At 53.5% G+C, this 14,961-nt stretch overlaps 1 protein-coding gene across 1 annotated transcript in view; it reads right to left on the bottom strand.

Moving 5' to 3' along the window:
- Positions 1-14,961, bottom strand: part of CUX2 (cut like homeobox 2) — a 219,916-nt gene continuing 204,955 nt past the window's right edge. Inside the window, exons 17-22 of the mRNA XM_065417817.1 lie at positions 11,291-12,039; positions 9,391-9,550; positions 5,252-5,521; positions 4,303-4,491; positions 2,788-3,061; positions 1-817 (exon numbers count right to left, since the gene is read on the bottom strand). Of these exons, the coding sequence (XP_065273889.1) occupies positions 1-817; positions 2,788-3,061; positions 4,303-4,491; positions 5,252-5,521; positions 9,391-9,550; positions 11,291-12,039 (2,459 nt within the window). The remainder of the gene's footprint in view (positions 818-2,787; positions 3,062-4,302; positions 4,492-5,251; positions 5,522-9,390; positions 9,551-11,290; positions 12,040-14,961) is intronic.

The raw sequence follows: 14,961 nt of genomic DNA, 5'->3' as shown, positions 1-14,961 counted from the left end.
TCAGAATTCCCACTCCAGGGATTCCTCCCGATTAGCTGCCTTTTCTAGCCTGTGGATGATGTTGTTGAGGTTGGCCATTTTCTCGTGTCTCCGCTGGATGTTCGTGTTCAGCTTGACACTCTGCTGTAAAGAGCCCGTATCTGCGGCAGGACTTGAACTCTGCACCTTGGCGGAGGTGGTGTTTGGCAGTGACGGAGAGATGGGAGCAGAGGAGGACGGGACTGGCGAGACGGACATCATGAGGCCCGGAGAGGAGGCAGCTGAGGGCGAGTTCAGAGAGACCTCTAGGCTGCAGCGGGAGGACTCCGAGGTGGATTTAAAGCTAATGGGGTCAGGGTGCAGCCGCTCTCCACCTTCCAATTCCTGGGGTGGATGAAGGGCAGAGCAGTCGGGAGTGCCAGCGGCGTGCGCGGTGGTGTACAAAGCGCTGCTCCTGGTGAGACTGGCAGTGCTTTGGGGAGCGTCCTGAGCGGCCTCCGCACAGGCGGCATCTACCTGCTCTTCTTTGAGAAGTCGGGGATGCTGGATGGAGGCCACCATGTGCTCCGTCTCCCCCTCCAGGCTGCAAGAGTCCCGGTGATTGTAACAGTCGCCCTTCTCCCCCGCCTCCATCTGCTCCTGCTTGACCCTGATCAGGGTCTCGCTCGGCCCTCTGTGCTTCGTGTCTCTGAAGACGGGCTTCCTGTCCTCCCCCTCCGAATCTGGGCTCAGCGGGTTGGGGACTCTGTGTGAATTGCTGCTCCCACAGCTGCTCGGCTCCAGGTCTGTGTCATTGTCTTGGGCCCCTTCCACCAGCATTTCCCGGCGCATCCGGGACCTGCAGGACAAGCACAACAGGACGGTAACAGCAGCACTGTGCACCACCAGCTGAGCCCCTCAGAGCGAGGGGTGTCACCACCTCTGAACCCCTTCTCCTCTCCATGAGCCCAGGCTGCCACGTTACTGAGGGCTGGTACACACTAGAAAGTCAGGTCGCCTTAGCGACGTCACTCGGGGGTGTGAGAGACGTTGTTAAGCCGACCTAAGCCCCAGCGTAGACAGACCTAGGGCGACGGAAGAATTCTTCTGTCAACCTAGCTACCGCCTCTTGGGGAGGTGAATTTACCTCAGTGACGGAAGAACCCCTCCCCTCGCTGGAGGGACTGTCTACACCGCCGTGCTAGAGAGGCACAGCCGTGCCACTGTAGCATTTCTAGTGTACGCTGAGCGAAGGCTCCCAACTCCCCTGGACGGTTGATATTCGAGTGGGCCGCAACACAGGGAAATGATCTGTCAACATTTGGTCAAACTTTCCCACTTGTGTCCGTCTCGCAGGCTTCCAATGGACCCCCACAGGCTGTAATTATTTTCCGCGTGGGTTTTTTATCTGCCCGTTTTGTCGCCATTTCACTGACTGACACCTCCATGAAACACTTCGATAGCGATGTTGAGCAAAAAATACCATGGAAAACGCTGCAAAAAAACTAAAACTTTTGGACAAGTTTTCACCAACAGTTTCATTTTTGGGGGGAACAACTAAAAAACGTAGTGCAAGCAATGCTGTGCACCTCTAGCATTAACCCCCAGTTGTGTTACCTTGGGGAGATCTAAGGCAGAGCGAGGCTACATGAACTATCCAGGATTAGACAGAAGCACCTTCGGACCAGCATAAGCATCCACGCGAGGGGACTAGACTGCTTTAGCTGTGCAAGGGTTTCAAAGTGATATTGTTGGCATAAACCTGTGTGTATACCGGCCCCTGGACATTGGGGTGACAGAAACGCAAGCTGACCCTTTTTAAGATCCGTTGCATCTGTCTGCACCTTACTCAAGTATAATGTCTCCAGCCATTCCCACGGAGTCACTTCACCCCCCACCCCACCGGTCTGCACACCTCAGTGAGTGGGAGCCGGGGGACGATTCCTGAGGCCCTTGGAGCCCGGCCGGAGGAGCCAGGGATCTGGTGCTAGCCCGTGCTATGCAGCCGGAGGCCCGTGCTAGTCATTGAGGAAGAACTGAGACTGGTGGATGTAGGAGAGCAGCCCTTTGGAGATGGAGTGGCTCCGAGTTCTGGCCTGACTGACCGTGTCTGCTCACTAACAGACTCCAGCCAGGGCCAGATGCAGCATTTGAATCTGCACAGTGCACAAATCGTGCCTTGTTCAATTCTGCAACAACGGTGGGTTTGCACATTAGCCATGGGCGAGGGTCTGCAGAACCGAGCAGCAACAGCTATCAATGCTGACACTGAACGAGCCGTCATTAGGTTTCAGAATCAACCCCCCCATTTTAAGGGACGTGGGCTGCTCACTCCTCTCTTGGGAGCGGTTGTGGCAAGTGTCTCTCTTGGCCGGCCTGGCTGCAGGTCCAGGAACCTGCGCTGGGCTCGTGGTCACACTACGATGGTGTTAGCAATGACAGCTGAGGTCCTACAGTGGAGGGATCCCGCTCGGCTGCACCATCTGGGACCCGCTGTGCCCTGCATGCCGACTCCTCGCTCGGGTTTGTGAGGTCCATGGCAGTGGGGTTTTGCTTGCTGCTGTGTGATACATGGAAACGCCACCCACTGACACCCCAGTGCCCCCACCCCCGAGCCAGGGCCAGGTATATCTCGGGAGAACCTGGTTTGTGTCTATGAGCAGCAACACACAGACCTTCCTCCGGGGTCCCCTCCCGCTCCCCCGGCCAACGTCTTGCCTCTGAAAAAGGAGCTATGGGTCTGCGAAGCTCAGAGCCTCCCGAGATCCCCACCCCGTCCCGCTCCCTGCCGAGATGGAGACAGCCCCACCCCACCCGAACCCGCCATACCTGTAGTTATGGAACCAGTTGATGACTGTGTTGGTCTTGAGGTTCAGCTGGAAGGAGAGCAGCTCGATGGTCTGTTGGGACGGGTATGGCTCCAGCTGGTAGGCCTTCTTCAGGGCCTCCTTCTCTTCTGGAGCTAGGACCACCCGGGGCTTTTTGACCTGGAGAAGGCTGAGGTCCTGGGGCTGGAGGCTGGGGCTGGTGCACTCAGAGTGGGTGTTGGGAGACTCGCTGTCGGAGCTGGCACTGATCAGCCCATAGCGACGCTTCAGATAAGCTAACGGGAGAGGAGAAGACGCAGCCCATCCATGAGATGCCCTGTGCTGCCAGCACCCCTCCGCCCGTCTCTCCACTCGCTCTGCTACCACCAGGCTCTCCCAGTGGGCAGCCAGGGCCATTAAACCAGCCAAACCAAACCTCTGAGGCAGCATGGACAGAAACGGCATGTGGCACGGTCCGTTCCAGAAAGCGTGCTCCCTGTTCCCTGCCTCGCAAGTGAGTGCTGCAGCGGGTCAAAGCCTCAGGTTTTCCCCTCTGGAGACCGGGGCCTGAATCTTGGGTTGCACTGGGGCAGATTCACCCTAGGAGCTGGGTTACCGCTGGCAAGGATGTAGACATGACTAACCCTGAGCCTGCACTTCTCATCAATCCTTCTCTTCCGGGGCACTCACCTGCCCCAACCCCTCTCTGACCACAGCACTCTTGTCATTCCTTAGCAATGAGGAACTGTATCTCGGCAGCTTGCAATTCTGTCATTCTAAGACAATTACACGCCCTGAGAACATACCCCGATAAGGCCAGAGCAAGCACTGGAGACTGGCGAACTACAGCCAATAGATCCTAGTGACACCTCTCCTGCGTAGGGCACCTGCCAGCCCTGAAGGCTGTCAGAGCACAGCACCATCAATACATCCTGCCCTGGTGAAATGCAGCCACCTCTAGTGTGGAGGGGATAGTCAACCAGCAACAGCATATTGCACTGTGGGGTGGGGCGGGAACGTTCTGGTCACGCCCCTATTTGAGTGCCTGGATCGGCGCAGTCAGCCCTTCGCCACCATTCAGGAACACTGCCCGGAACACTATTTAACTCCATGGCAAGGTCATTTGTAAGTCACCAGATTGCAATGGGCAAACTCACAAATCCCAGGTTAGTCTCAGCAGTCCGCTAGCTGTGATGCCTGCTCGGCTGAACTGTTGATACTGAGCAGCAGAGGTTGCGAGCCCGATTCCGAAACGCCTTCCCCCAGGTTTATACTGGGGGTAACTCCATTGATTTCAGTAGGGTCACTCCTGATTTAAACCAGTACGAGAGCAGAATCAGATCCCAACTCACAGGGAATTGCCATCAATAAAGGCCAGCCCACAACTAGCTAGAGACGTGAGCCTGAATTTGGTGCAGAGCAGTGTCAATCCAGTGTGGTGTTCAGGGAGTGATTCCGGATTTACACCGGGGTCAGAATCCAGCCCCGGCTCGGTGTCCCCTGGCGCTGCGGTGAGCTCATGGGCTTTGACACTCACCTTTCTTCTCCAGTTTCTTCATGTCGCGGAGCTTGTCGACGTTGTGAGGGTCGTTGAGCCAGAGCTGCATGCGGACGAAGGGCTCCCTGCCCTTCAGGCTCAGCTTGTGCCACGGCTTGGGTCTGGAGAGGAGGTCGGAAACCGAGCCCTGCGTCAGGCCCAGGATGCTCTCCCCGAACAGCCGCTGGCCTGGCAGAGGAGAAGCAGAGGGGGGTTATACCATACGCCACCGCGGTTCAGGCCTGGAACCGGGGGTTTGGAGCTCAGCACAGTCCCTTATCCCAGCTGGACTATTCTGCCAGCACCGCTGCCTACAATGACGTTGTTCCTGATTATCTGAGCCAGCAGCAAAGTTCCCACAGACTTCAGGGGAGCAGGAGCAGGCCCATCCCAGGGGGGAATTTGGCCCGCCTGTTGCTGCTACGAAGCTGATGCTCTCATGAAGGAAGCAATGAACAGAATATTGTGCAGTGGAGATGGCTGAATCAGCCGGTCGCCAGCCACGCTCAGCTTCCTTGCTACTGGCAGCGGGGGTGTCCTTGCCATCGGGCTGGCCTCGCCCGGGGCCTGACGCTGAGGGGAGGTCTACGCTGGAGATGGAGGTGTCACTTCCAGCTCAAGCAGACAGACCCGGGCGAGCTCTCCTCGAGCCAGTGTGCTAGTTACTGATGTTGCTGCAGCTGCGCGAGGTCTGGCTCTTCGAACTGGGAATGACCCCTCCAGCTGGAGCATAGACCTACCCTTAGACCTGGTGAGAGGCCCAAACCGATGCACCACAATGCAGCCCCCTGGATCTGCTTCCACGACCAAACCGTGTGCCTGACCCTTCTCCCTGTGCTAGGCTGGATTGAAACCCCGGAGCCCCCCACAGCCTAGCCCGTCTCTGCAGCTAAGCACACGCGCTGCTGCAGAGGTCGTGGCTAGCCAAGCGGCATCTGGAAATCAGCACCTAGATTGTTGTCCGTTAACACCTCTTTGACCTTCTTGGTGATGGAGTATGTGTCTAGTTCGGGCGACATGGCGACGATTTCCTGGATGCCCACGGGTGCTTGGCTGTTGGGACACATCTTCCCACTCAGTGACGAGGCCGACCTGCTCTCCGGTTGCTGATTTTCTTTGCTGCTCTCCAGAGTTAGAGTGAGTGGCTCTGGGGGGCTTTTGTCTTGCTCCAAAGGGCTGGGCGGTGGGGAGGGGGAAGACTGGGTCTCCCCAGGGCTGGCTGTCAAACACCAGGAGACAGAAAGCATTATTATTGCCATTCACACAATCCTGTTTCCTCCTAGCTGTAGGGTTTGCCTTGGGGGTTTTAAGTTTATCCTGGTCAGCTCGGTTTGTTTGCTCGTTAGCCCTGTGTGGGACAGAGGCTTCTGAATGAGCCTTTAAACCTACCTAGTCCTTGATAACATCCCAGAGCATCTTTCAACCTCAAGGATCCCAGGCAAACTATACCCAGGGATCATTTCCTGCGTCACTGAAATGCAGCCACTTCTGGGGCAAAACGCAGCAACTATTTAACAGCACCCAGCAACACTATGCACCAGAGAAGAGAATATCATCTCACTTCAAACTGCAAGGGGGCATTTAGGAAGGCAGGACGGAAGGACATTGGGTGAAATTTGGCTGGGATAGCAGGGTTAACACTCTGACTCTTGCAAAAGGTGCTGCAGGAATTTATTAGCCATAAGCGGTTAGGACTTGAGAAACCCAGTTCTCCTCAGCAGCACACTAGCCCCAAGCACTGGGCTGGAGTCCAGAGCTCAGCCCTGACTCAGTGGCAAGAGGACAGCCTGGTGACTCACCAGCACCACTTCCTACTGCTGGCTTATTTATAGCTGCCAGGCCATGGCTTTGACTTTCAACCATGAGCTAGTCGCTTGCGCTTGGCTGCTGTCTCCTCGTCAGCCACACGCGAGACACAAGGGTCAGACTGAGCCTTAATCACCCGAATGTTCCCGGCAAACACAAGGTTTTGATTGTGGCACACGAGATACCTACAGATTTGTGGACAAAAGCCCAGTCTGTGGGCACAGCAGGCCCATCCCCAGGGCCCTGGATCCCAGAGTCCTACAACGGCAGCAAAATCGAAGCTTTCTTTCTAATACCCTTTCTGTCTCTAGCCCTCCTGGCTGCAAGGAAAAGCTGGAAAAGGTGGATCCAATGTGACCAAAGCAGCAACGTCTGTCTGAGTCTGCTGACAGCCTTACGCACAGTCACTGCAGCCAGACAGGAAGGCATCTGGCCCCACACTTGGCAGAAGAGCCTGGGGGAGGATGCTGCCCATCTTGTCACGGTTAGGGCCACAGACAGCAGTCCTCTGCTTGACCGGGGGCCCCCCATGTGTGCCTAGGATGCTGGATGGTGTTAATCTGGCCCCGGTGGTACCTTTCACGACTAGTGAAAGTTTGCGTGCGAGCATCAAGCCGAAAAATTCATAGAAATTAGAGCTCAGGTGTGTGACAGTGAACGTAATATTCACTCTGCCCTGGCCGCTGACCCTTCTCCCCTCCCCTCTAGATCTCGACTGTCTCTCCGCCATGATATATCACAGGGGAAGACATTTAAGTGTAATTGAAACATTATTTTGAATGGGTTTATTGATAACAAAATCCTCTGTACAAATCTGTCAGCTGCCTGTGCGCGGCTGCAGACTAATCTCGCGGCACGCCGTCTCGCCAGGTCTTTCCCCCTTTCTTAACAACTGTCAACTCCAGTCAAGTCTCAGATCATCTGGGGGCAAACAGGAGTTGACAGAGAATCCCTTTCTTCAGTAAAACACCAGCTTGCGTGTTGCATTCACCTTGGTGGGGGTGGAAGGGGGAGGAAAAAGCAAATCAATGAGAAATAAAATAATGTGAACATTATTTATTGTGGTGAGTTGTCCTTTGCGACACGCGCGGGCTGGAGAACAGCGGAGGGGGGAGAAATGCCACGTGTCTCTTCTTTTTGGAAGTGGGGGAGAAATAAGGCAAAATCTTTTATACAGATCCTGTGGTGGTGGAAATAATTGAGGAGAGAAAACAACATGAGCATACCCCCCCAGTTCTTTCTCTGTTCTAGGCACACAGCCAGTGGGTTTTGTTGTTGTTGGGGTTTTTTTTTTTTTTTACTAGACAACTTTCAAAACCAATTTCTGACAAAATAACATTTGAAAGCTCTGTATAACCACCTTATCTTGTCTAAGAGACTAATTAAGGGGGTTGGAAATGAGTCGGATGTGTCAGAACAACGGCTGGGGAAAGATGTATGAAGGATCCTTTCCGAAAGATGACAGCGTGTGTGTGTGTGTTGGGGGGATATGAGTGTGCCTTGTTTTAACCTGGAGATGCAGCACTCCAATTAGAACGCAGCATGGGAGGGGTTGGGGGGAGGGGGAGGCTGAGATTTATGGAATAAAGAACACAAATTCCTCCTGTGTTTAAGAATTCAAAGGAGGTCAATGCAGAGAGCGCCTGGAATAGTTGTGATGAGCAGTGTCAGCATCTCTAATGGCTCTGAGATGGGACAAAGGATTGACTGGCAATCTCCCAGACTGGTTTGCTAATGCAGGATGCCATGTGCCCCCGTAGGCTCTGGTGCTCACCAGCTATATTTGCTTTCTCCATTTAAACAAGCTTTGACACCTGATCCAGCACGTGAAAGGCCAGTGAAGTCAATGGGAGTCTTTTCACTGACTTTACTAGAAGATGAATGAGGCTCATGGCAGCACACCTTGAGAGAGACCCCTGTGCCTTGCATCTGCATTGAGGGCTACATTTTGCTCTGAGATACATGCATGCAATTCTACAGGAGTTCTGTGTGGGTATATATCTGTAACATGCTTGTACACTGTGGGTTGCATCCCCTGTGTTGGTGTGCCAGAGAGAGGATAATAACCTACTACCGGTGCCCCACTGGAACTCCTCTTTTAGCTCAAGTGGCACAGGTCTGTATTGTGGTGTGACAGGTCTCAGGTTCAAACCCTGCTGAAGACCTGTGGATGGGTGCTGTCAAATATCCATAGACATAAGCCCCAAAAACGTTCAGATGTTTGTTGGATCCTCTTCCTAATGACTCTGCTCTAACTACCTTTGGCTGGAATTTTCTTAAGCACAGGCTGTTTTATGAAATGTACAGCACTGCTGGTTGCCAGTCAGGAAGTAATATTGTGAGACTAGTCTCTGCAGGGGTTCAGAACTGATTTTTCACTTCATTAGCAATTTCAAAAAGTCGAAAAAAATTTTTGTTTCAGATTGAAAACTAAAGAATTCCACAAATGGAAGAGTTGAAGAAAAATTTCAAGTTGAATGAAACGCTCTCTTTCAATTTTGACTTTTAAAATGTTCTGAATTTTATATTTAAAATTCAAAGATATTTTGAAACCAGAAATAATTTCAAATTTAACAAAATGTTTTGTTTAGAAAATGTTGAAAGGAAATGCTTTGATGTTTCAGAATCCTCTCTCCCACCAAATGAACAATTTGGTGAAATTGACATCAATTCACGAACCGTTTCGGTGTCACTGAATCTGCATTTTTTTCGATGAAAAAAGGTTTCCGCTGAAAAATGTCACCCAGCTCTTGTATTTTGGCACTTCTGCTATAATTTATCATTTGTATTATGGTTAGTGCCGAGAGAGGCCAGGGCCCCTTGCGCTTGGCCCTCTGCAAACACCTTGCAAAGAGACAGCCACTGCCCTGCAGTTCTACCTGCCAGAATGGGAAGTGCAGATCTTATCGAGATATTTTATCCTGCTAGGTGTGCTCCTGCTTCTGGGTTTGGTTAAAGAGGAGAGAGCTGGAAAGTAACTGAAGTTTCCAGGTTAACACTGGAAGTTCCATGGCTTATGGTTGATAGAAGTATCAGTGATCAGATTGATCGACAAGTCTAACAGGTGGACTGACCCATCTATTGATTTATCAGCTGGGTCAATCCGATGGACCAGATGAATATCGCTGGTTAGTTCAGACTACAGATGGGCCAAACCCTTTGAACATTCCTAAACTCTGGCCAAGTTGCAACCTGGATCCCAGATATGGCTTAGGCCCATCCCTACATACCATATTCAAGGTGGCGGGTGCAGTCGTCAGACAAAGAGCAGCATGAACTTACCCTGCGGCGGGTTTGGTTGCTGGCTGATCCCTTGGCCAAGCTGATCGGTGAGCCACAACTGCATCCTGATAAATGGCTCCCGGCCTTTCTGGGTCAGCTTGCTCCATGGTTTGGGCCTGGACAGCATGTCACTCACGCTTCCTTGAGACAAGCCCAGCACCTAGAGCAGATGTCACAGGGGGAGAGGTTGGGTTGCACGGTTAGCGTCCTCTTCAGGAAGATGCTTTAGTCAAACACAAGTTACTGGGCTCAGGAGAGGGGTAGCAGGGTGAAATAATGGCCTGTGATACACAGGAGGATCTGGGGGTCCCTTCTGCCCTTAAACTCTATGAATCTTTGCTATTTCTTCCCACAGATTCCCCTCAGATCAACCTAGTGTTAAGTGGGAGATTCCGTGCCACTGAGCATCCAAAATACTGAGGCTGGAGACCGGCCTGGTGTTCACAGCATCTCCTGGTCATGTCCCACCCCTGGTTCAGAGCCTGTGCTGGGAACTCGCAGCCTTGGGGGAATGCGACATGATGCTGTCTTTGTGCCCTCCTGATTGCTTCACGCCAGCATAATAGAGTCACCCCCCCGGGCTGCTCTAAATGATGGCACCCTCGCCAGGTGCTGCCGGTGGTGCCACGCACTGTGGGCAAACGCTTCCCGTTGCCAGCATGCCCCCTACGCTGGGGCTCTGCAATGTGTGCAGGGGTTTCACAGGAAAGCCCGTGCTTGAGAAGAATTCTCCCAGGTGGCTGTGGGGCTTCTCTGACCCATGTCCGGGGGGTTGGCGGTGGAGAAAGGGAGAGAACAACAGGGGGCAGAGTCCAACCCTGCAGTTTACACATTATCTGTGGGCATCAGGCTGTGCGCCTAGCACTCAGAGGAGGATGTGGGCTGAGAGCGCCTCTAGATCCCCTTCCTCCCGGCGTGGTACCAAGCCTCACTCCAAGCGCACCGTGCCGTGAGATCAGCACGATGGCTAGAACGGAGATGACGCCGCTCCATTAGCTGATCTCCAAAGAGAATCCCCCCCTGGCTGGGCCCAGAAGCCCCCGGCACCCCCAGAAGCCAGCGCCACAAGTCCCCAAAAAAGGGGGGAACTCCAACCAGAAACGGCCCCGAAGCCCTTCTGGCCACCCAACGGGGGTGCCGTGCTTCCGGCCATTCCCCTGGGAGAGGGGGGACAGGCTAGGCCGGGGCACGGCTCAGAGTTGTCTGTGGGGGATTCTGCGGGGGGCCGGGGGAAGGAGAGGGGCAGAGGAGGCAGACAGAGGCCTGTTGTTAGGAGCTGAGGGGAAGCTGTGGCTGGCGGCAGGGAGAGGACCCTGGCACAGCAGAGAGCCATTAATAGTATAGCTTGGCCCGGGCCTGGCAGCGAGGGAGACAGATGGGAAATGCACCCGGGGGAGGGAGCGGCTTGGAGAGCAGGAGACAAGTGGCACCTGCAGAGAGGGCCCCAGAGACAGGGGCTGGGCTTTTACTTGGGGACTTGACCCACCTCCCAGAGAAACTGGTTTGTATTCCCTGTCTCTCCACAGGCCCCCGCCAGCCACCCTCCTGTCTCCAGGCCCATTGAGTGGGTTTTCTGGGGCAGATATCAGCAATAGCTGGGGGAGAGTCCAGCCCCCAGCAGTAGCCCCCCGCCCATGAATCTTGGGGAAGAGGGGGTGTCTGCTGGACTGAGAGGTGTAACTCCTTCCCCATGGCGCTCGAGGGGTTGTGGAGATGCTGGGGGCCCTCTGGGGCTGCTAGCAGAGGAGAGCTCAGGAGCTCGGGGATGGCCGGTGGGGGAAGAAGCCGAAGTGGCTGGGACAGCCAAGAAGACCAGAGAGGGAAGCCAAGCTTTAAACTGGGGCTTGCTTGGGCTTGGGGCTCTAGCCAGGCCCTGGGCCAGCTCCAGCCAGATCGGTACCTTTTCCCCGAAGATCCTCTGGCAGATTCCATTCTTGGCCAGTTTCTCCTTCACCTGCCTGGTCAGCTCCAGGGTGTCCACCTCCCTGTACATATACATCTCGTACTGCTCCGGGGTCAGCGGCGGGACGGTCGGCTTGAGGGTGCGCGGGACGTATGCCGGGTAATAGGAGAGGCGGCCGGCGCTCTGCGGCTCCGTGCTGGCCCCTTCAGACTTCATCTCCACAGCCTTGTGGGGCTCGTCCTCGCCCGCAGCCAGCTCCTCCTCGCTGGGCTCCCCCCGCGGCCAGGCCCGTCCGTTGGCCAGGCTGGAGTAGCTGGAGGAGGAGGAGAGGGAGGGCGACACCGAGGTGTAGGGCCGGCTGAGCAGGCTCCTCTCCGACGCCCAGTGCTGGTCGAAGTAGGAGCCGGCGTCGCCTATCTCCGACTTGACCTTGCGGATGATGCTCTGCACGAAGGCGGCGGGGGAGAGCACCGTCAGGGGGGTCTGTGTGGAGCTGGAGCTGGTGCCCAGCGTCCCCTCCTCCTGCTTGATGTAGGCCTGGACAATGTTCTGGCTGACGGCGGCCAAGGTGGAGCGCTCCGTGGGCGGTGTGGCCACGGGCCTGCTGCCGGACTCGATCTCCAGCAGGGCCTGCTGCTGGGCCTGCATCTCCCGCCGGGCCTGCTCCAGGATGCTTTTAATGGCCTCTTCCGAGTTGCTGTTGCCGTTAGTGACCACCTGGGGAGCAGCCGAGCTCTTGGTTTCACCTGGGGACGGAGCAGACAATGCAGGAGTGAGGGGGCAGGGAAACGGAACTTCATTGCGTAACGGGCATCTCGACGTGGGGTTAGGCCCCACCGAGTCACTGGGCGCAGCACGGCTGGCTGCAGGCCAAGGAAGGCCCATGGAGGTTTTAGGCCATGTGCTAGAACTTCCCCTTCACTTCGGAGAGTATATTGGAATGAAAGGACCGGGGGCCTGGCTGGGTGGGGGAGTGCCAGCTCGCCAGGACCCAGCAGAGCCCATTCTGCACAGGAGATGGGACGGCCGCCATCTTGGCCGACACACCAGGGACTGAACCGGGGACTTCCAGAGCTAAAAGCACGAGCTGCATAGCTTGGACTAAACGGTGCTGGGGCTGTAACAGTCTCACATCCCCTTCGTCACACGCCCCCGCCAACGGCAGGGGGACAAGCTCAGCCCCTGCAGGGAATGCTGATGGGGAGTCTGCGAAATGGGGACACGTTCTTTTGTAAGCAGCTCTGAGATCTACAGCTGGAAAGGCTCAGCAGCCCAGAGCCGCAACGCTGGACTCAGCACAATCTAAACCAATAGGATGAGCTGGTTGTAAATGCACTGCAAAGCGTGAACGGTGTCCGCATGATCCCTCCGGCAGAAACGAGCGAAGGGCTGCCGTCCCCTTCCTGGAAAAGAGCACTTGGAACAGGTGTCAACGTGCCCTTCGTGGAGAGCCAGCCCTTGAAATCCCTTATGGGCGTTCGTGTGAGGAGGAGTGGAGGATATGGCCCCTGGTTAAAATCCACGGGGGGGGGAGTCCCTTTAACACCACCACCAGCATATCTGTATACAAGAGCTATGTTTGTTAAAAATGCTATTATTAATAATAAACCTGGTGCTTATATACAAATACGATTATACAGCATAGGGTACTTCAGGAGGAATCTGGGATGCTATTTCTATATCTAGAGAGACAGGGTGGGAGAGATAATATCTTTTATCGGACCAACTTGTTGGTGAAAGAGACAAGCTTTCGAGCTTACCCAGAGCTCTTCTTGTCTCTTTCCCCAACATAACTTGGTCCAATAAAAGATAAAAGATATGACCTCGCCCATTCTGTCTCTCTAATATCCTGGGGCCAACTTGGCTACATCATCACTCCAAACAACAATGGAAGCTATTTATAGATCCGTGCACCCTATATGGAAAAAACAGCTAAAAAGCATTGTAACCTGACTCACTAAGGTGTCACTCACTGTCACCCTGTGCAGTGTCTTCTGCAGAGATCAAAAGTTGAATGTTCGTGAGTGGAGAGGGAACAAAGCCAAGCTACTTTTGCAGGTAGCATAAAATCTTTGAAACTGCTGGGTTATGTAACTGTGACAAATGCAATCTAACGACAGCCTGCTAATACGCTGCCGAAGGACAGGGAAAGCTTTTCCATTGTATTCCCCCATTTTCATTTGCTTCAGCTTTATGAACCATGTTCCCTTTGGGGCTGAAACTTTACACAATTACTCCGTAATGTGTCGTGAACTGGACACCCAAAAATCACTAGCCACTTTGGAAAATCTTGGCCCTAAAGTCCAGAGGGGAATTTAGAACCCCATGCAAATATTTACATAAAGAATTAAATTAATCTCTATTAATGGGATACATGGCTAAAACCACAAGAGTCAGGAAAGGCAGATGTTTCCAGGAGCAATAGGTTCTTAGCCCCATTATGCATTGTGTACACACATAGGGAACAGATTGTTGCTCATTTAGTGAGAGGTAACAGATGTCTGGGGCCCTCCAGTGGAGGAGAAATCAGAAATGAGGTGTCTAGGGATACTCTGAGTGTAACTTGTTTTATTTACACACATACACCAGTCCTGGAACAGAGGGGGGGTCAAACAGCATGCAGAGCAATCCCTTCTTTCTGGGTTCTCAGCCCATCTCAATGCCTGGTTCCCAGGGAGCAACTCTGCCTCAGGAATTGACTCCACTCAGACTTTGTCTACACTAGCACTTCTGTCGGTAAAACTTTTGTCGGTCAGGAGAGTGAAAAAAACACCTCCCTGACCACCATAAGTTTCATCGACAAAAGTGCTGGTGTGGACAATGCTATGTCAGCAGGAGAGTCTCTCCTGCTGACACAGCTAACGTCGCTCGTTGGGGGTGGTTTAATTATGCCGGCCAGAGAGCACTCTCCTGCCAGCAAAGAGTGGCTACACAGGAGACCTTACAGCGGCACAGCTGTAGCGGTAGAGCTGTACCGCTGTAAGGTCTGTAGTATAGACATAGCCTTAGAGACCAAGGCAGAGAGCAAACTCTCCTGGTGTTCCCACACCTCTCTCTCCTCTGAGCCTGGAATAATAAAACTAACATCCAGACACAGAGCATATCTTCCCAAGGCTGAACATTTGCTCGTATGCCAAGGAAAAGAACTTGGAAGACTATGTGTAACAGCGCCACCTGGGGACACTTATCATAATAATGTTTTTCAGCAAAACCAGCAATATATTACACCACATGTTAACTACAAAGTCAGGAACAGAATACAATGCATAGGTGCAGCAGGGCCAAGATAGAGGGGCAGCTCCAACTTAAAATCTAGTCAGTCAGTGAAGCAGTCTGTTAAACATGGTTTCAGGTGCCACATCTGCCCCTAAAAGGCCCCCTTGCCAACATCTGTGGGTTCATAATCTCATTTTCTCAAAAAATATGTTTCCTTTCCCTTGTTGGCGTGTGAAAGACCCACACAAACAACGGGGGAAACTGACCAATCCTGCACACATTTATGTATGTTGTCAGTCCCAGAACTGACAGACATACCAGTTTGCAGGACGGGGCCCTTACAGAGCAGATGGGAAATGGTGAAACTGACTAGACACAAAGTGCACCAAGTAACCAAACTGAAAATAGAGAGAAAAATAACTCCCTTCTCTAAACTCTCACAGCCATTTTAG

The sequence above is a fragment of the Emys orbicularis genome, chromosome 16 (assembly GCF_028017835.1).
Source record: "Emys orbicularis isolate rEmyOrb1 chromosome 16, rEmyOrb1.hap1, whole genome shotgun sequence".
Lineage (NCBI taxonomy): Eukaryota > Metazoa > Chordata > Testudines > Emydidae > Emys > Emys orbicularis.
Note: the sequence above shows the minus strand (reverse complement) of the source record. Positions and strands in the feature narration are given on the sequence as shown.